Genomic DNA, 20,279 nt, shown 5'->3' with positions numbered 1-20,279 from the left:
TAAATTAATTCATTGTGGTGCTGACAGGGGTGCTGTATGCCCCTCAATTGCTTAGCTCAGGGTTTTAGAGTCATTGAAAAGACTGAGAATTCTGGTGCTTTGGAGCAACTGATTCTTCTTGATGTCTGGACTTCTGTGGAGTCCAGGTTCACGTTGTTTTTGTGGGTTTTGCTGGGTTTCCCTTGCACTTTCCAAGCAGTGTGGCTGCTGTGCAGCGAGCTAGGTCTGTTTTTTTGGAAGACCCAAATCCCTGTTTCTACCTCTGCTCCTGCCATCCCCATACATGGCTTTCCTTTTCTGTGAAACTGATGGTGTGAGATGTGCTCAGCACCCACAGGGGCTTTGCTGTCTTTGGCTGGAAGGGTGGAGATGTGTGGGAAGGGTTGGATGTGGGGGATATGTTTGGAGTGCACGATCTCCTGTGCTGCTCCTTCCCTCTGTCATGTTGGCTTCCAGCACTGTAGGAATGTGACACCAGCATGGCAGCCTGGTGACAGCCAGCACTGTGGGCCTTCCTGAAACTTCTACATCCACTTTTTAGGGTTCCAGCTGTCCCCAGTGCAGTAAAGATCAGTAAAGTATTTTCAACACTTGGTGTTGATGGAAGGGGAGAAGAAGAAAGGTGTCTGTAAATCAGGCCCTGTGCAGAGCTGTTGGTTTGTGTCTGTTCCTCTGTGTTGTGTTGTGGAACCCCTTCTTCCTGGCATCGAGATGCTGAGCACATCTCACTCCAGAATCCTCTTTTTTTAGCTTACAGTGCTCATTATTAGTGATCAAGCATCATAAATAACTGAACTTTTCCATCAGACTGCCTTTTGCTGCAGCACCAGGACTTAACTTTTAGCTGTTGTTAAAAGGATGGTATTTGGCCTCTCAGTATCTGACTGAAATGGTTGGAGTAGGAGAAAGTTGTGACCTTTCCCCTTTTTACCTGAGGTGCTGAGAAATTTGATGGATTATCTTGAGGACTAATGGATTTTAATGGTTCATGATCTCATCTGCTGTGGCCTGCTTTTAGAAAGAAGAAAGAGCTATTGGACAAAAATGGAAAAGCAGCAGTACACCAAATGAATTACATGTAGTAGGAAGATATTTTAAAAATAGTGACACACCTAATGGAGACTCAAATGAGAATAATTTCTCAGAAGTTTAGAATTATGCAATAAAGCCTATGAATAACGAGAAAATATTTCCCAGCACTGAATAGTGGAGAACAACACAAGCAGGTGAGTGAGCAAAGTTCTGGGGACACAGCTGCAGAGGGGTCTTTGCATAGTGATGCAGCTGGTTTAGAGGTCCCTTCTCCTTGGGTTGGACCCATGAACAGGGTATTGGGGACTCTGCCTGCTGCTGGATTGCCCCTGAGTTACCCCTAAATTCTGTCCTGCTGTAGCTGTGCTGTGATGGTCCTTGGGCAACCAGCGAGACACAGAACCTCAGACCATGTGCAGACTGTGCTGCTTGATGTAAAGTCATAAATGATTCATAAAGTCTGCCTAGATTTGTTAGGGAGGTTAATTAAAGCTGAAGGTGAGTGCTGTGCCTTGGATGACTTCTCAAGACTGAGAGAACTGTTGTTGCTCCTCTGCCCAATATTTTTGTTTCTCCTTCTGTATTTCTGCCTGGTGGCTGTTCTGTTCCTCTCTGGGCCAAACCCAGGTCTCTGGTGTGCACTGGGCTTGCTTTTGCACTGCTCTTTCCTTCCTGGGGGGCATTGCCTCAGTTCTAAGCACATCTGTGTCACTGCTTCACTTTGAGGAAGCTCTGCCCAGCATCTCATTGTGATGGCCCTTGGAATGTTTCCATGTGGAAAGTGCCACCAACTTGCCTACTTGGCACCAGTCAATGAATTTATTTCTTTATAACTGTAAACAGAAAAAGTGGCACAATTTCCTGTGTTTTCTGCCAAGTTATGTTGGGTTCATGTAGGAGACAGAAAATACTCTTGTTGGTAATCTCCAGATCCTGGAGATAGAGAAGGGCAATTCCTGTGTTGTGTGCACAGTGATAGACCTAAAACTTCAGCTGTCAGGATCATCCCTTTGCAACTCCAGCTTTACAGCTATGGAAAGACTTTTGTTTTGCTGGTAATAACTGGTTGTTGAGGTTTATTGATATATTGTCACTGTTAATTGAATGGAAATAGAAGATTTTTTGTTGTTTGGTTATTGATCAATGCTTTGAAGTCCCCACAAGAGCAGAGACCCTGTCCCACTGTCTCTTTTACCTGCAGTTGCACACACAGGTGTCTGCAGGCAGATTTCCATACCTTGCATATGCAAAGCTGATAGCCTGATAGCAGCTCCTGAATGTGAGCAGGGGTGGATTTGCTGTAATCAAGTGTTCAGACAGCTGAAAATGAAGCCCTGCGTTTGCCATCCTTTAATTTAGTGGTCCTGCATTGATGTCAGCATTTGCCTTTGGGAAATTAAAGTAATCTGTGATTTTCCTTCCCATCCCTTCAAAAAAACTAGCTGTAGGAGGAAGACAAGAGGAGTTGGAAGGAAAATACAGTGATGGACTGGACATGATGGTATTTGGCACGCTGTTACAAAGATGCATGGTGAATAATTAAGGTTTAATTGTGCTCAGCAGAGCTAAAGCTGTGCTTGTGGTAGGGAAAGGCAGCATCCGTCCTGCCCACACAATTCTGGTTTCACACGGGCTGTGGGAGGCAGCTGGGGGGTTCCTGCCCCTTCTCTCTGCTCAGGGAGGCTCAGAGCAGCCTTTTCTCTGTGCCTGGCATCTCCCCTGGCACCATGTGCTGTCGCTGGGGGTTGCAGCAGCTTTGCTGTTCGTGGTAGCTCAGAGTCATCCCACGCTTGGTGTGTTCTGTGCCCTCAGGAATGGGACCCTCACTGGCAGGGTCTGGGCATCCTTCACATTTTCTGCTCAGCCCATTGACCAGCCCAGCCATTTCTAGCCCCACGCTTGTAGGAGGGTGTGGATGAAAGCTCTCCCCTGTTGCAGACTCCAGTGTGTGCATGACATTATTAGATTCTCCCACATCCCCCACATTTTGTTTTGAATTTCACTTAAATTTCTAAAGGAGTGTGTTCTTACTGTTACTGTTGGGATCAGTGCCTTGTCTTCAAAAAAACTTCGGTATCGTGGGATTTATAAACAGGCAATTGGATCCTCTCCCCCTGGCGCATAACTTGGGAAAAAAGGTAAAAAAATCCCTCTGGAGAGTTGTTGTTGTTGTTTTTCTTTGAAAATATAAGGAGAACAAAAACATAATAGTCCCTGAACCAGTTGTGTCTGTGTTTCTCTCTTTATAACTTTATAACGTATTAATTTTTTTTTCAAATATGCTAAAGAGCATCTTCCTGCAACCATTACTTGTAAATCATTCATTGCTTTAGAGGTATTTCTCAAAAGCAATATAAATTGCTGTAACACCATAGGAGCAGGGTCTAGCTCCTGCTTTCAAAAGTTGTTGTTTGTTTTATTTAAGATTTGAAACCTCTTTTTTTATCTGTATTATATTTGCACCTCTTCAAGCAGGTTTTCTTGGCAGGAATTTTCACGGGATAAATAAATCTTGTTCCCACCTCAGCAAATCTCCTGTAGAGGTGGGTGATCTCTTGGATGAAACCAGACTAAAATTGATTAAAGAGTCCAGGATTGGCTAAGAGTCATTAGTTATGCATACTTGTTCATGGCTGGTGCACAGCTTATAATTAGGCAGCTTGAACAAAAACAAAAGTAATATTTTAAGCAGCTGTCCTGAAACAAAAAATTAGAATGACAATATTGCAGTAATAGCTGGAATAACTGGTTGTGGGAGTTTTGAGAGAGACTGACTTTCCACCCATGTGTGAGTTTAGCTGTAGAGCATTAAACTGTGTTCAGGTGAGCTGTGAGGGCTTTAACACTCAGGGTACCTGGACCTGCTGACTGCAGGTGGGATTGGCAGCTCTTCCCAGTGCTGTCCAGGTCTGCCCCAGCACCTGTGGTGGGAATTGCTGCCCTGAGCACTTGCCAGCCTCTACAGCAATAAGAAAATACTTGATAGTCTGTTATGTGTGTTTGCTTTTTTTTTTTTTGGGCACCCTAATTTAAATCTTAAAAAGTGCATGCTGTGCGTTTGTAGGAAAAGCAGTTTAATGTGTTGGTCTGGAAATGCAAAATCCTCTTTGTACTAGACAGCCCTGAGGATTCTTAAAGGTGTCTGACTTGATAGACAGGTGTCTGTCAGCCTCATAAAGTATAAGAGGGACTGATTAATCCAGACACTGTGTATTTGGCTGAGAAAATTGCCATTTGACCTGTCCAAGGAGGTGCTGCCTTATTAAAATACAAAAAGATCTGACATTCCATAAGCATGATCTGGTAAGAGCTTAAACAAGAAAGATGACAAGAAATAACTAGAGGCATGTGAAAAACCAGCTTTAGCCTAACCCAAATTTTCAGCTCTTTCGACTGAGCCTTGGGAATTGCCTCTACAAACGACTGATTACATATGCAGTTATGTTAATTAAAATTAAAATTATGTAGGAAGTAAAAAGATATAGCTACTTGTTTAATTAAGCTAATGAAGTCCCTAGGTAGCTTTTATATTTGCTTTGCTCACTGCAAGTGTCTGGCCTGTTCTGTTTTTGAGGCCATGTCAGCACTGACATGCCTCAGAAAAAAGCTGTACTTCTAGGATGGTTATGGATTGTGCCTGTGGGGAAGGAAGGACAGGGCAGCAATGGCAGAAGGGATGTTCTAGGCTCCAGGGTAAACAGAATAATCTTTTGTGTCTGATCCAAACACAATAAAAAGATTCCCACTGATTCTGATGTGCTTCAGATCACACTTCCCAGACTGGATTATCTGTTAGGGTATGGGAGGGGAAAAAAAACTTGTGTTTGTGAGATGTAGTGCTCTTGCCAGATTCAGTTTTGAAGATATGTTTTCATCCTGGAGGCCCACCTTATCTACCTCATCTTGATTTTGGAGACTGAGCGACTTGCAGGCGGGCACCCTTTGGATGTGCCTCTTCCCATCCTTTCCTGGGGCAGGCTGGGCTCTCTCGAGGCCAAGTCACTCTACCTGCTCTGCAGGTTCAGTGGATGCTTCAGCTGGGTGTTGATATGTTGCCTGAGAGATTACCCTCCTTCTGCATTTGTTTTCCAAACCTCTTCCATTGATGAATCACGCACGGCCAGTTTTTATTATATGTGTGAAGGCATGTGATTAAGGAGCCCTGTTTTGCTCTCCCTGCATGTGCTCTGCTCCTGTGCTGATTTATTTGTTGCAATGCAGAGAAGGGGAGTCAGTAACACCTGGCCTGTGGTTGGGAAGGATGTCAGCACAGCCCTTTTCTGTGAGATGGTTCACTGAGGCCCCTCCTTGTGGGAAGCCAGTCCCTGGCAGCTCCCTTTGAAGTCACGTGGAGCAGCAGGATCCCAGCAAGTTCAGGCATGGGGCACCCTCTGAGTGCTTTGGGTTAGGAGTGCAGTTCCTGACTCCCAGCACAGTGTCCTGGCTGGGGCCTGTGCCTCACAGGGGAGGTGTAATGGAGCCATGGCTGAACTCCTCATCCTTACCTGCCCCTTCCCAGCTCACCTGCCAAAATCCTCCAGTGCTCATTTTCCCTGGTTGGGCTGTGAAGTTCAGCAGAAGTTAAAGTGTGTGTTTTAGCTCTGGGCCAAAATCCTGTGCTGTTCTCACAGGTACAGCTGAGCTCCAGCAGTTGATCTTTTCCACCCCTTGTGCTGTGGACAAATGTGCTGCCTTCATTTCCTTGAGGGTGACTAAAGGATTTATTACACTGATAAGCACACTTTCCTCTCCCAGTGAGCTAAAACTTGGCCAAGTTACCTCTAAACTAGCTAGAAAGTCTGTGTTTTTCCCCCTGGTTCTTCCCTGGGGGACCAGGCTGAGGATGAAAGTGCTGGAGAGGGGGTACTGTGATGATTGTTTACAGATCTGCCTGTTAGTGATATGATTCTGCACACCCCCAGTTTAGTTTGATTTATTCTGAGATCACTGCACCTCACAGCAGTGACAGCATCAGGCATGCATAGAATTTCATAATTCTCCTTTGCTCCCAATACAACAGGACTTTCCTTTGGCTTTGATACTAAACCTTCCAGGCATAAGCTTGTGATTCCCTAAAATAAGTTATCCCATGCCAGATCTTTGGCATTAGGAAACTTTGTACATATTACCCTTTGATGATTGTGTCAAATACATATGGATGGTTACATTCCAGTATCACTTCTCTTATGCTGTGGTGTAGGAGTTCCCCCTGAGCATCACCTGTGCTGCCTTCAGGCTGTTGAGCTTCTCTGAGCCTCTCCTGCTTTCTTTAAGAATGAATATCAGCTGCTTTGTTGGCCCAAACTGATTTCATGGTCTACTTTGGACTTTATCAACTCTGTCAAGATTAATACTGTGACACCCTGTTTCTCTGTAGAAATGTAGGGGTTTTGCCTTTAATGTCAATGCTGGGAAATGAAAAACAGAGCAGAAGTGAGGAGCAAAACTTGGCGTCTGTGCGGTGCTCGTGTTCCACCCCCGCTGCTGTTGGGAGGCTGGATCCCGAGGGTGTTTGCTGGTGCTGGGAGGTGCTGGCATCCCTGGAGCTGTGCCAGCATGGAGCCAGGCCTTGGGCTGCCAGCCCAGCTCGGGTTATCCCTTCCATGGCTGGAGGGCCAGTCCTTTGGCAGCTGCTCCCTTTGGAAGTGCTCAGGTCTTGTTGAGTAACAGAACACAGTGAGAAGCCCTCTCTGTCTGTGGAAGCAGGTGCTGGTGCTGGAAGTGCTTTGGTGACTGGACAGGTTGAAGGAGGGCTCGTCGGGATCTCTCGCTGGTCACAGTGACCCCAAGAAAGGTTAGAAAGTCTCTTTTCCCAGCCCAGCGCTTGAAGGAGGAGTCAGGGCTCTTCATTTCTCACTCTCAAGGTTGTTTATTGCATCTTATCTATAAAAAATTTTCTCCTGTCCTGCCAAGGTCCTCTCAGCAGGACAGTCCAGGCACTCTGCCTGCCCCCAGGGCAGTGTTATGTCTTTATACTAAAAACTACGTATACAATATTCACAATTACTTTCCAATGCCTATCACCTATGTTAGACAGTGAGCTTCTGAACCAATCTGTAAGTGCCAATATCACAGCAGAAGATGGAGGCCAAGAAGGAGAAAGGCTGGACATGCCCAGATCCCTCCATCTTGCCCCCTGAACCCCCATACCAAAAACCCTAAAATCTACTTTTCCACCCAGTGATAAATTTACTATTATTATACCTAAACTGTTGTGGCTTGCTGACCTTCATCTAAGGTTGGTAACTTGCTCCACGGGTCATAATCAAAACCACAGGGGCATCTTGGGCTCTGTGCCAGGGTCTCTGAGCCCCCTGGCAGGGGTCTTGGCCATCTTGGACAGCCAGAGGGATGTTCTGGGTTCCCACAAGGGCTGATATCAGGAGTTCCTCCTTTTGAGGACACAGTGGAGTGCCAGACTTCTGCTCTGTGGGTCTCTGGTTTTAGCTGGTTCTGCGTGCCCAGCTCTGGGCTGCAGTTGCTGTGTCAGGAGAGTTTCCCACAGCGTGCGCTACATCTGTGGCCGCACTGCAAGGCTGGGAGCGGTGCTGAGGGTGTGAAGGTGCTGCTGAGGGTGTGAAGCAGGGGCAGGAGCACCAGGGGCTGTGCTGAGAGCTGCCTGAGGTCACCCCCAGGGCCTGAGCTGTTCACACCCAGCTCAGCTCGCGGGGCTGCACGGACACTGCGGGTCCAGCAAGTGTGAGCAGCTCACAGGCGTCAGCTGCTGCCAGCACGGGGCCACTCTGGAGTGTGGCCATGGCTCTGGGTGCCCCCATGATGGTGGGAAGCACGTCCTGTCAGGCATGTGGAGGGGAGCTGCTGATGTTTCTCAGGCCAGCTCAGCTCTGTGGTCAGGCATTTTCCTTTCAGGTTTTTAGGTCAGGCGTTATTTTCTGTTTTGGGCACGTTCCATGTCTGAGAGTTACCTCAGGTACTGAGATGGCTGCTACTTAGCTGGTCAAATTCATCCTTAAAGGAGATCAAGCAAGTCCAAAAGCCACTTTTCCCTGTGCTCTGTTATTATTTCATTTCATTTCATGGTATGTTATCTTATGTTGTTCTGTTGCTATCAATTTAAGACTAGAGAAACCCTTAAGACTGTCTGGTTTAAACCCTTGTCTAGGACAAGAATTCCCCATTGGTCCTGCATCCATCAGCATTGGTGCGCCAAAGTTTCAGCAGCTCCTGGCAAGCTGGGGCTTCAGCCTCATTTGGAGCCTTTCAGCTGTAATTTTTAATTAGATCCCCCTTAGATGTTCAGTAGGAAGACATTGAGTGTAGCTCAAGTGCTCTTGGACTGTGGTACAACATGAGCACAGCTGCTGGCTAGGTGTAGGGATTTGGCTGGTCTTTAATCTTGGAGTCTGGAGGGGAGAGAGATTGTTTATAACCCTCATAAATCTCCTGCTATTGCTTTCTGAATGAGTTTGTTTCTGTTGTGTGAGACTGCTGTAGGCAGAGGACTGTGCTAGGGCCAGAGGAATCCTCTCTGCAGAGATGGAGAACAAGGTGTGTCAGGACCTTGGGCCTGATTTTGTCTGTGCCCTGTGTCAAAGGTGGGTGATGCTTTTGTTGGTTTCCCTGGCCTCATCCCAGATGCTTGAGTCCTGACAATCCTTTGCTTTTAAGACTGAACAAGGAATGCAGGATTTATTCCACATCCCAGCGGTGATACTGTGTGTCAGAAGAAGGGAGGAAGGATCCTCTTTGTCAGTGTGGAAGCAGGAATGTGACATGCCCTGTATGGAGACTGGCAGGAGAATGAAAAGCACTGAAAAATTATTTTGGAAACCTACATAAGTAAGGATTTATCCATAAAACCTGAATTCTTGGTGTCCCATAAATCAATTTGCATGATTATATGTTATTATATATCATTATATATTTTGGAAAGGACCATCTCTTTACAAAGCTGCACATCTCTCCAGGGAACTGAAATTTAGGCAAAAATGATGCATGATATTGCTGGAGTTGAAATCTATTTGGGAATTGTCTTCAATATTAATGGAGACAGAGGGCTGTTCAAACACAGCTTCCTAAAACCAGTGTAATGTGCAGTGCAAACAAGGACAAAAATTAATATTGAGTCAAGACTAAATATTTGCTTTAAAATTTCCATGTGAGATTGATTTAAATTTATTTTTTTTTTTAGTGGAGAATGTAGTGTCCAAAATCAGCATTTTGGTAGGATTTTCCCAAGCAGTTGTAGCCTCCCTGTTTTGTGTTAACTGATAAAAGTGTGTGTGGCACCTTACAACCATAGCTGGAATCATGTGAATGAGATGTTTGCTCATTCTTTTTCCTGAAAATATTTCTTCTGCTCATCCTAACAAATCCCCAGCAGTTTAAATAATGATTTCTCTACTTCTGCAACAAATTGTGGGCTAGGGAAATGTATGGCTGGCTGTGCTTCTCCTTCACTTACCCCAGAAAGCTGTTTTATCTGGGTTGTGTCAGCATTGTGCCTTAACTCTGCAGAGTCAGCCCAGCTCAGACATCTCCTCCCACCTACAGCTGTGCAGGTGCTTTCCTTCCATTTCTAGCTTGGCTGTTTGCCTTCTCTTTAGGGTTCACCTTTCTGTTTTTTCAGTATTGTAACGTTATTTCCTGTTGGGTTCGTGGCATCAGCATTTTTTAGAAACCAGGAGGAAATGCCTGGGTCAGGGGTGGTCCATAGCCCTGGCCTGGGGACCTCAGGTTGATTTTTAGGGGTTTGTTTCAGTGATGTGCTGGGTGTTTGCACTTTGCTCAGGTTGATTTTTAGGGGTTTGTTTCAGTGATGTGCTGGGTGTTTACACATTGCTCAGGTTGATGTTGGGGGTTTGTTTCAGTGATGTGCTGGGTGTTTATACTTTGCTCAGGTTGATGTTGGGGGTTTATTTCAGTGATGTGCTGGGTGTTTACACTTTGCTCAGGTTGATGTTGGGGGCTTGTTTCAGTGATGTGCTGGGTGTTTACACTGCAGAGGAACCAAAGGGCTCACAGGGTACAGGAGGCAGCCTGAGCTCATCATCCTGTGGTTGTACAGGAGGAGCAGGGAGGGTTTGGATCAGCAATCCATTAATTCCCCCAGAAATCTCCATTTTCAAAATTCCTGTTCTGCACAGGTGATCCATACCCACGAGGTGTAAAGCTCCTGTTTGCTAATTTTAACCTTGAAATTTGTGGTAAATTCAGGGTGTGCCTTGTTACTTCTTTCTTTGTTTTTGTTTTTTAACTGAGATTTCTGTGTGACAGCCTGACTCAAACATCAGGAATCCTTAGCTGGTAAATAAAAAAAAAAAAAAAACAACGCCAAAAGCAAGACCTTTATTAAAAATGTATCTCAAAATGAAAAATCTACTCACCAAAAAAGAAATGCTGTCTTTCAAGGACAGGCTGACTGATGCTGGGATTGAATCTCTGATCCCTAAAATTATGTTCTGTATCTCTATCTCTATCTAATTTAGATTAAACGACAAGAAGTCCTTAGGTAACAGCACTTAACAATTTTCTATTTCCTATGGTTTAAGGCCAAAAGGTGATTTATGTAAGAAATCAGCATTTGCCTCAGCAATGATGGTATTTTGAGAGACTGAAACAATTTCGCTGAGATAAAATATAATAGAGGAAATATCCATGTAATTCTCAACACAGCTGCACACTGATATTTTCAGAGAATTCAGTGTTAGTCCTGCTTCATGTATCTCATGAATTGGAACACTATTAACTGTATTTTATTATTTTTTAAATTATTTTTTCTCTAGCAAGGCTGAGTTTGTTCAGCACTTCCAGGAAAAACGTAGGACTCAATTTCCTTATTTTTATGGAGCCCTGAATGCTGAACAGTTTGGGCACCAGATGCTTGATTTGATTTTTTTTTTTTCAATTAAGGTGTGCATGAGAATATATACACCTTCAAATATTATCAAATTTCTGCCTCAAGGAAACCAATCTTCTAACATTTCATTTGCTTTCTTTCAGGTGGATTTGGAGCCAGAAGGCAAAGTGTTTGTTGTCATAACTCTCACAGGAAACTTCACAGAAGGTAAGGGTTGTTTCCATTCGGAGCTGTGTCCCTGCCATCAGTTCCAGAGCAGTGCAGACATTTGGATTCTTCAGGGGCCCCATGCTGGGGTGTACCTGAGGTTTTCTGAGTGATGGGGGAAATCTGGAAGGGGCTGTTGGTGGCAGCTGGAGCTCTGTGTGCCCTCTGCTCTGATCCCAGACCTGGGGAGCTCGCTGGTTGTGTTCCGCTGGTTTATTTCCCTGAAGCTGGCCTTCAGACAGGTTGTTTTTGTCACTGGTGCTTTTCACCTGGCTGCCTCTCCAAGGGCAAGCTGAGGAGAAAGCAGAGCATGTTTAGAACATCTGGATGCTTTTTGTTCTGTAATTGTTCACATCTACTTCACGACCGTTTCTGTTTCCTGGGTTCACTTTGCACAGGAAGCTTGCAAGATTTTAGTGTGACAGCTGCCCCAAAAAAGTATCTGGGCAGACTTTTTTTTTGGTAACTACATTTTATAGTGTGATGGTTTTGATGTCCCTGTTGTTTATTGTGATACCAGTTATGAGTGTGCATGTGAGCTATGCTGCAGCGACCCAGGAAATCTTTGTGTTTGTAACCAGAGAACAGGAGAGTGCCAAGATGTGCTGGGAAGGCCTGGAGGAATTTCTTGCAGGGATGAAAAGGATGTTGAAATCGGCTTTAATTTCTTATGACAGAGCCAGGGATGGAAAGAGAAGAAACTGGAGTGCTTTTACTGACTTACATCCCGTTTGTATCCACATTGGCACAGTTTCCCAGTTTGTGCCATGCTTGGCCATTTAAAGCATGGTGGGCATGAGCATAAATGCAGTGTGTGTTTGACCTGTGCTGGTGGCTGAGCATGTTGCTAATAAGGTCTCAGAGATGAGAAATGCAGAACTCAGATGTTTGTACAGCTACTGCTTTCCAAGGGGAATGGGAAATGTTGGAAATAATTTACTTCTCTTTCCTCTGTTGTTCTTGAGGATGTGTAGACTTACAGAACAGGAACAGCAAAGGTGGCTCTTGGGTTTTTTCTTGTCTGGTTGTTCCCATGTATGGTCACATTTAGAGTTTCCAAAAAAAGTCTTAATCCATGGCAGGCCTGCTTGCAGATACTGACTTTTCCCAGTCCTTGGGTAAAAGAGGTATTCATGAAGAATCAGGGGCTTCCCTCTGATACATAGAGAAGTCTTGTTCATAATATCATATTTAATTCTGCTTTTGTCTCTTTTGCTGGAAGTGTGGAGGCTCTGAATGGTATTTGAAATTTTAAGGGTTTTTTGGAAAAAAAAGTCTGAGAATAATTCACGACTTGAAAGCTCAAAATCAGCTTGCCCCTCATTCCCCTGATCTGGAGGGCAGCCACTGCTCCTTATGACTTCTTATGCTGAGCTGGTTGTTTTGGTAATGGAAATAGCTAAATTCACAGGGTCTCAGGCACCATTGTCTACCTCCAGTAAAGCAGAAGTCCAAAAAGTGGGCAAAGAGAGGGAGGAAGTAGGGGGGATAAGAAGAAAAAATAGCAAAACACAAAAAACTCCCAACAAAACAATTGAGACTGGGGTTTTAGGCCCACCTGGGACTGCCTTATTTTGTTTGTCCTATTTTGTTTGTCCTGTTTTGCTTACTCAAAACAGGCAGTCCTAGTGATGCTTGGACTTTACCTTTTAGGAGTGGTGTTTTTTTGGCTTGATTAAAAGTTCTCACCAAAACCTGAATTTGGTTCTGCTCACCTACAGCAGGGATGGGGGAGCAGGGTGTGGCTCCTGTGAGTCTGACAGAGGCATTTGAGACTGTCAGGATTTGAGGGCAGTACAGCAAACATGCAGCTGCAAAGGGATCAGTTCTGTGCAGGTTCCCGTGTGGCTCTTCTGTCCATCACTGCTACCCTGCTGTTCTGAGGCAGGGAGATCTGCCTGTTTGATGTGTTAAAAATACATGTAGTTTTTCAGCAAAAGAAAGGAACAGAGCAATAGGAAGTGAGGGAGACCTAGAGAAATTATACCTGCCTCTCTTTATTTTCTCTGCTTGGATATACTTGCTGTGCTAAGCTGTATTTGATTATATTAACTACCCTCATTCAGCTGACATTTCCTGTGTAAAGTACCCAGTGGAAAATTAAAATGAAAATCTCCTTACCTTGGGAGGAGATTACCTCTCACAGAAATCATAGAGTATCTGAGCTGGAAGGGACCCACAAGGGTCAGCCAAGTCCCACTCCTGAACTCCCCAGGGTGACACATCCCTGGTGGCCCTGGCAGCCAGCTGGGGTGGAGGGAAGCACCCTCATCCCCAGGCATCTCCTCACTGACCCAGGAGCTGTTTCAGTCCAGGTGGTTTTATAGAGAAGGTGAGGACTGACTTCTGCCTGCCAGGCTTCAGGCATTGCTTTAGGGATTGATTTCCTGCCTTTTCTCAAATTAATTTATTTACTCTTTTCTGGGTTTTCTTTATTTCACCCTTTTAGGGTTTTTGTTTTCAAGGCATCAATTTTTTTCCAAGTCGTACGATTCCTTTTGAAAACTCTTATTCCTTTTACTCTGGATATAAATCTGATTTTTCCCCCCAGAAGGGTGTCTTTAGCATTTCTTAGCTCTCTTTGTCTCTGTGTCTCCTTGCTACTGCTCTCTTACAAATAGTGGATTTGCCTTCCCTGAGGTGTGTTTTTGCAGTGGATGTGAGGCACGTTGTCAGCTGAGGAGCTGGAACAGGAGCAGGCTGTGCAATGTGTGGGACCCCACCAAGCTCTGCCCAGCCCTGGGGACTGCAGGAGCTGTGGTTTAACAGAGCCCAGAGAGCCCTGCTTCCCTCCCTCCCTGTGATCCATGTGTGTGCCAGGAACTCTGGGATAATCCACAAGATCTCAACTCTGGCAGGCCCTCTTTAAAGAGTGAAAATCTGCATTTTTGCTCTCTTACACACATCGGGCTCTTGAGGTGTCCCAGAGGGTGTTGCTCAGCTGGGGACATGAATTCAGACCTGCTCTCCAGTGCTTGTTGCTTTTCCCACTGAATGCTGGTTTCAGCTGTGAAAGAGCAAACCCTGAGTTAACTTTTGGGCAGGATATGTTTGATTTGAAATCAAAAGCCTTGCAGTGAGTGTGGTGAACCCCTGCTGTGGTTTGTGCCCCTGGGCCCCTGTGAGATGTTAGAAGAGATTCCCCAGAGCTGGTGATGGTGCTTGGGCCGGGCTCTTTGGCTGCAGCAGGGTCAGGCTGGACACGGAGAGGCCCCGGGTGTGTTCCTGGATGGATTGAACCTCTCCCCTGGCAGCACTGGAGTCCCAGAGCAGCCCAGTCCCCTCACAGCTTTGCCTGCAAGGTGCCCTCAGTTTGCCACCTCTCTTTCTGTTTGCCCTATTTAATTCTGAGCAAAGCTAATTAAATTAATACAAATGAAGTATTTGACTGAATTAATTAATGAAGCAAGCCCTGTAGAAAACAGAGTGTTTCTATTTTAGTGCTTTGAACTCTTGAAATTTGCCTTTTTTTCCCCTGTTGTCACTCAAAGTGATAATTTTGGCTTGAAATTCAGTTTTAATTTCATCATTCTAAAATAAGTAATGGTTGTTTCTTTTCTCTCAGTGTCAGTAAAGACAATGACAAATTTGAGTTCTGGGCAAGAAATAGAAAGACAAGAATATTGAAAAGCCAAGTGAGTCTGTAGAGTGGATATAGCACCTGTTACTAAATATTTCATGTTGGTAGGGTTTGCAGCAGCAAGGAACCATAGAATCATATTGGAAAGGACCTTTAGGATCATCTGGTTCCATCCCCCCAAGGGGGAAGCTGAACCTGCTTGCCTACAGGTAACCTAAGAAGCAGGTTCAGGAAGCCCAAACCTGTTTCTGGACCAGGAAATGCTTCTTTGTTTTGCAGCTGGCACATTCAAATGATTTGTCCTCAAACACAGAGACTCCTGGTCTTTTGCTGTCATTTTTCTAAGAATACATTTTTCTAACACAAAGTTTTTTTTTAAAGAAATAATGTTTTCTCTGCCAGGTACCACTAAAGATCTGCAGCCCTAAAGTGTCAATTGGAACCTAAATATTGTGTTAACAAGATCCTTGCTCTGCACTACAATGTAGCTCCTCAGCCCCATAAAATTTCTATTGATAGGTTTGTTATCAGGTTCTTGCACAATAGGGAGGAAAAAGAGTTTTACCAGTTCTCTGTAAACTGCAATAATGACTGCTTTCAGCCCATCTGTTATAGTTAAGGGAATAAATACTGGAAACTAGGAAGTAGGAATTAAGAAATGCCTTGTTCTCATACCCTGTGTTTTGGACCACTCTTTTCCTTTGGTTTACAGGTTTTAAAATTTGTAGTAGACACCACCTAGAAAAATTGCTGGTCCAAATATAGATCAGTGCAGAATAAGATAAATAAAGTTCTGCTGTCCTTGGTTCACAGTCTGAGGACATGGAAGCCTTTAATGTCTAGCCCAAAGTCTTGTGTGGCAGAGACCAGCAGGAAATATACATTTCTACACTCTTGTATTTTTTTCCCAGTGTCTACAAGTTTTTTCAGTGCTTTACACTTATCACACCTGTGTGCTGTAGGCAAGAGATTTCCAGATCCACTCCATGTTGGTTCAGCTCTGCATTTTCAGGTGGAGATAGGTCAGGACAGTGTTGAGTCCCATGGGGGAGAAAATCCACCCTGAGAAGGTTGAGCCCTGGCAGGGACCAGGGATGTAATTCACAAATGCTGTGCATCATTGTGGGGCAGGCAGGAGAACTTCAGTGGATCCTCAGCCTTGCTGAAAGATTTCAGGCAGGCTAAAAAATAACATGCCAGGTTAAAAAATAAAAGGTTTCCAGAAGCTGATCTTGAAGTCCTGAGCAGGTATTGGTCTCCTGGAGTCACACTCTGCACACCCCAACAGAGGTTTATCAGCCAAGCAGGAGGAGCAAGAGAAGCTCTGTCCTTATCATGAAGCCTCCATGAGTTCCTTTTTTTTTTGTATTTCAAAGTGAAACTTTCAAAATGTCCACTTTGCATTTCACGTGTAAATATTGCTGAGAGAACCTGAGAGAACTTACACTATGATATCTCACATATGCCTCTCTGCCTTAAAAAAAAAAAAAAAGGGAACAAAACAAGGCAAGTTTTTTAAATTCTGAATTTTCACAGGGAAAAAAATATTTCAACAGGGAAGTAAACAAACAAAGCTGTTTATTCCTGGTAGCAGGAAGAACCAGACCCTGGGAAATGAAGTGATTTGCTTGGTGTTTATGGAGGGCCTGTAATGCAGAGGCAGGAGGAGAACAGCACACCAGACTGCCACATATCCACAGGACTACTTTTATTTCTCAGAAAATGATCCATGTGAGCCCCACAGCTATTGCAGTGTGTCAAAGGCCAGGAGGTTTTTGTCAGTAATTTGTGACTTGCCCAGATCTGCCAACTGCAGAGATAGCCAGGCACTGTAAAAATGCCACAAACAGCAATATCAGGGTTAACTTCCCTTCCTCAGTGGGCTGTGTTTTGTCTGGGCTCTGAAACCTAGAGATAAATATGCAAGCTTGCAATCAGTGGGATTTCAGTGTTCCTGGCTGTAATGAGGAACAGAGGTTTCTCTGCTTTATTTTCCTGTGATTCCTGGAAGAGGTGATGGTAGTTCCCAGGAGAGATGAAGCCTCCTTGGCCTTGGAGGACAGGGCTGTGCTGGAGCTGGTGTTTGTGCTGCTGGGAGTGGGGATGGGGGTGTGTAGGATGGAAGGAGACAAACATGAAGCTGTAGGAGGTAAGTGCTGGGATCCAGGGATGATGGCACACCCTGATGCTGCTTCATGGCCATCCCTCTCTGGACCCAGTGTGGTTGAAGGCACCTGGATGATATCCTGGACTGGGATGAAGGGGATACCCTGACAGCAGCACACCTCAGGCTGCACCTGGATTTCTCTAGACCACAGTTGGTGAACTTCCTGACTGATGGAATAGGTAAATGGCTGTCCAGAAGCCTCAGTGCTTTACCAGGGGTCACTCTGTAAATCTGTGCCAGAAACTACAGGGAAAAAATACCAGCAAAGCCATGCTGTTCATTTATCCATCCATCCATCCATCCATCCATCCATCCATCCATCCATCCATCCATCCATCCATCTCTCGCTCTATATATATATACACATATACATACTTATATATATATATATAAAACTTCAGTTCCACCAACTATCAAATTAGGCTGTATGCAATTTAATATCTGAGTCTCTCAATTCTGGCTGCTGGAGGAGACTCCTGATTTAGGTGGTAGCACCCCAGCCAAGGGTTTTCCTTGTGCCTGGGTGCCTGGCAGCCCAGCCTGTCCAGCATGCAGAAGTCCTTGTCCCCTGAAGGTAACAAATGCTGTTTTGCTGCAGTTTAATTACCTCAGTTTACCTGGGAGGAGCTCAGGCATGGTGAGTGCTCCTGGGGAGACCCAAGGGTCCCTTTGGCTCCACAGACATGAGGAGAATGAGCAGCATCAGTCCTGCTGCTTGGTGAGGGGGTTGTGCAGTTCAGTCCTGCACATCCCTGGAGGGGGACATGTCCCAAAAAACCAAGGGCAGAACTGGTGTTGGTGAGCTGGCATGGAGCTGCAGCAATCAGAGCTCATCTTCCAGTGGTGCTTTAGGAGGTGAATACTCACACTTGCAATTTATACACCTCTGTTTTAGGTTGTTCCAGACCATGCCCAGCAGAAAATAATGAGTTTCCTGCTCTTCAGTGCCAGCTGTTTTTGTTTCCTGGAGTGCTTCAGCAACAATGATTCTGTTTGTTTTCCAGAATGAAAAGCTGAATCAAAACAGAGCTTTGAGCAAAGAGATCCTGACGTTGTTTGGCCAGGGTGACCTCAAGCTTGGCAGAAGCAAGAGAGGGAGGGATGAAAGCTTCTGCTGTCCCTGTCTGCTGTCTTTGGGGAATATTTACTCATTTGTGATGTGGGATAAACTGCATGCCATCAGCATGGCTCGGAGTGCTATGGACACCACCTGCACTGAGCCACCTCAGTGGCTGCTGATCCTGGCACTGCCAGCACTGCTGGGGGTTGCAGGTGAGGGAATGAGGCAGTTTTATAATTGAGGGTAAATCTGTCTGTCTGAAAAGGATGCTCTTGGGTTTCCCTGGGGCTGCCTTGAGTGAGGCCAGCTCTGCCCCAGCTGTCTGGAGTGGGAAATTGGAGCAGGGCTGTGGTTGGGTTTTGGGCCAGAATTCCCCTGACTGAGCTCAGCCCTGCCCTGGGTGCTGCAGGGAGGCAGGAGGAGGAGCCCCAGCAGTGATGCAGAGGAGGGAGGGAGGAAGGCAGGAGGTCTGGCTGGGCAGGTGGCCTGCTCTCCTTGCCCCAGGTGCTGAGACAAGGGACAGGGGCAGTGAATGGTGGAAACACTGGGGAAAGTTGCTTGTAGAAGAAATAGAGCCATAAGGGTCTGGAAGAAGGTCAGAGATAAAGAATATAAGGAGAGAGAAGGAAGTGGGAGATTGGTCTGGGGGGTGCTGATGGATGGGTATGGGCAGGAGTAGTCAGGAAGAAGCAGCTTTAAGAAGCCCAAAAGGCTGAAGGAGGTGGGAGGAGGAGAGAATATGGACAGAGGGGATTGTAGAGGAGCTGCAGGGGACAGGGAAATGCTGCAGCAGCAGCACAGCTGTGACCATCAAAGCCAGCTTCTTGCTATAGCCTGGAACTATTTTTAATCCCAGAATCTCGGCTCTTTTCTGCCGTCTAGCTGCCAGACTTGTTGAGCATGTGTGTCTGTCACCAGCACTGATCCCTCACTAAAGCAGAGTCCTTTCCTGGCAAGTGTGTTCTCCTGTCAGTGCTCTCCTCTCTCCCTGGAGCTGTGTGCTCAAACCACAGCCTTGCTGCTGAGCCAGGACCAAGGAGACTGCTGCAGTTCCAGCAAAGGAACTTGCTTCCAATAATAACTTTCTTTGTTTATAAAATGTAGGAAATTGCCTTAGAGCCAGAAACCTTTTCATTTGAAGGATATCACTAGAAAATAAAACTCTCAAAAGTCAGGCAATGCTGAATTTTTGTGTCTAAAATGTGTCCTTCCTGTATGTTCACAGTACAAACTTGCAGATGGCATTTGCAAGTCAGCAAGGATAGGGGCAGAAAAATGTTTATTGTCCAGCTTGCCCAGCTCAGAGTTCTTAGGTGTTCAGTGAGGAATTTTTACTGAGTGATGGCCTCAGTTTAGTCCTACTCCTGTTTTTATTTGCATTGACTCTGGTTCTGTATTTCACTTGTGAATAGGAGGCAAAGTGGGAAAAACAAACCTTTCAAGGGAAGGGTCCAGTTGCATCCAAAAGGGCTGATGACAGCTTGAGCATGAAGGCCATGGCAGAGGAATCCCTGTGTCCCATGACGTGGCTGGAAAATGGCTGTGTGGGAAGGCAGGATGCTGTGTGGGGGGAGAACTGCTTAAACCTGTGTGAGGGCTGTTGTGACCATCAAACCATGGGCTGGCTTTCATCTCCTGTCATTTGAACCTAAACAAATTCCCTCCTGAAGTGCTCCTTCCCCACTGAGGGACTGGGAAAACAGATGGAGAGGTGCAGGTTTTAGGTGTCTCTCAAAAGCTGTTGGGGAAAGTGACTTTCTTCCTGCTCACCCACCTCTGCTTGTTTGTTAATTGAGAGGAGTGAGAGCCTGTGGGGAGGCAGGCTATGAATTCACTGCTGTTCTTACACCTGCTGGAAAGGGGCACCTCTTTGGGAGAATGAGATTGATGGTGTCACATCATGGAACTGCTGGCACCAGACTGCCCAAGCAGCCTCATGGTGAGTCACCTTCCCTGGAAGTGTTCAGGAAACAGCTGGACATGGCACTCAGAGCCGTGGTTTTGTTGACAATGTGATGTTTGGTCAAAGGTTGGACTCGATGATCTTGGAGGTCTTTTCCAATCTTTATGATTCTGTGAGCCTGAGCTGAGGCAAGCAGCACCCTCTCCATGTGGCAGCCAGCATTTTTAAAGCTGCATTTGTTTGGATTTGGGACATCTGCTTTTGAAATCCCAGAGACATATTTCAGAAGTGGGGAAATATGTATTGCAGGGTGAAAATCATGTTTGGGAGGAGATAAGGAAGGGGAGAGAATCAGGTCTGGCTGTGTTAGCTGCTGGGAAGCTGTTGGGGCCAACTGCATTAATTTCCTGAAGGCCTTGGGAAATCCCTCTGGGAAATCCCAGTAATCCCCTGGCACTGGGAGGGGCAGAGCACTCATGGTCCCTGCCATCTGCAGAAGTTTCAGGGTGG

At 45.6% G+C, this 20,279-nt stretch overlaps 1 protein-coding gene across 1 annotated transcript in view; it reads left to right on the top strand.

Annotated features, from left to right (window-relative positions):
- PRKCH (protein kinase C eta) overlaps window positions 1–20,279 on the top strand; it is a 114,064-nt gene that overhangs the window by 16,265 nt on the left and 77,520 nt on the right. The window contains exon 2 of the mRNA XM_059473914.1: window positions 10,996–11,059. Coding sequence (XP_059329897.1) covers window positions 10,996–11,059 — 64 coding nt within the window. The remainder of the gene's footprint in view (window positions 1–10,995; window positions 11,060–20,279) is intronic.

This window comes from Ammospiza nelsoni, chromosome 6 (genome assembly GCF_027579445.1).
Source record: "Ammospiza nelsoni isolate bAmmNel1 chromosome 6, bAmmNel1.pri, whole genome shotgun sequence".
NCBI classification, from domain to species: Eukaryota; Metazoa; Chordata; class Aves; order Passeriformes; family Passerellidae; genus Ammospiza; species Ammospiza nelsoni.
Note: the sequence above shows the minus strand (reverse complement) of the source record. Positions and strands in the feature narration are given on the sequence as shown.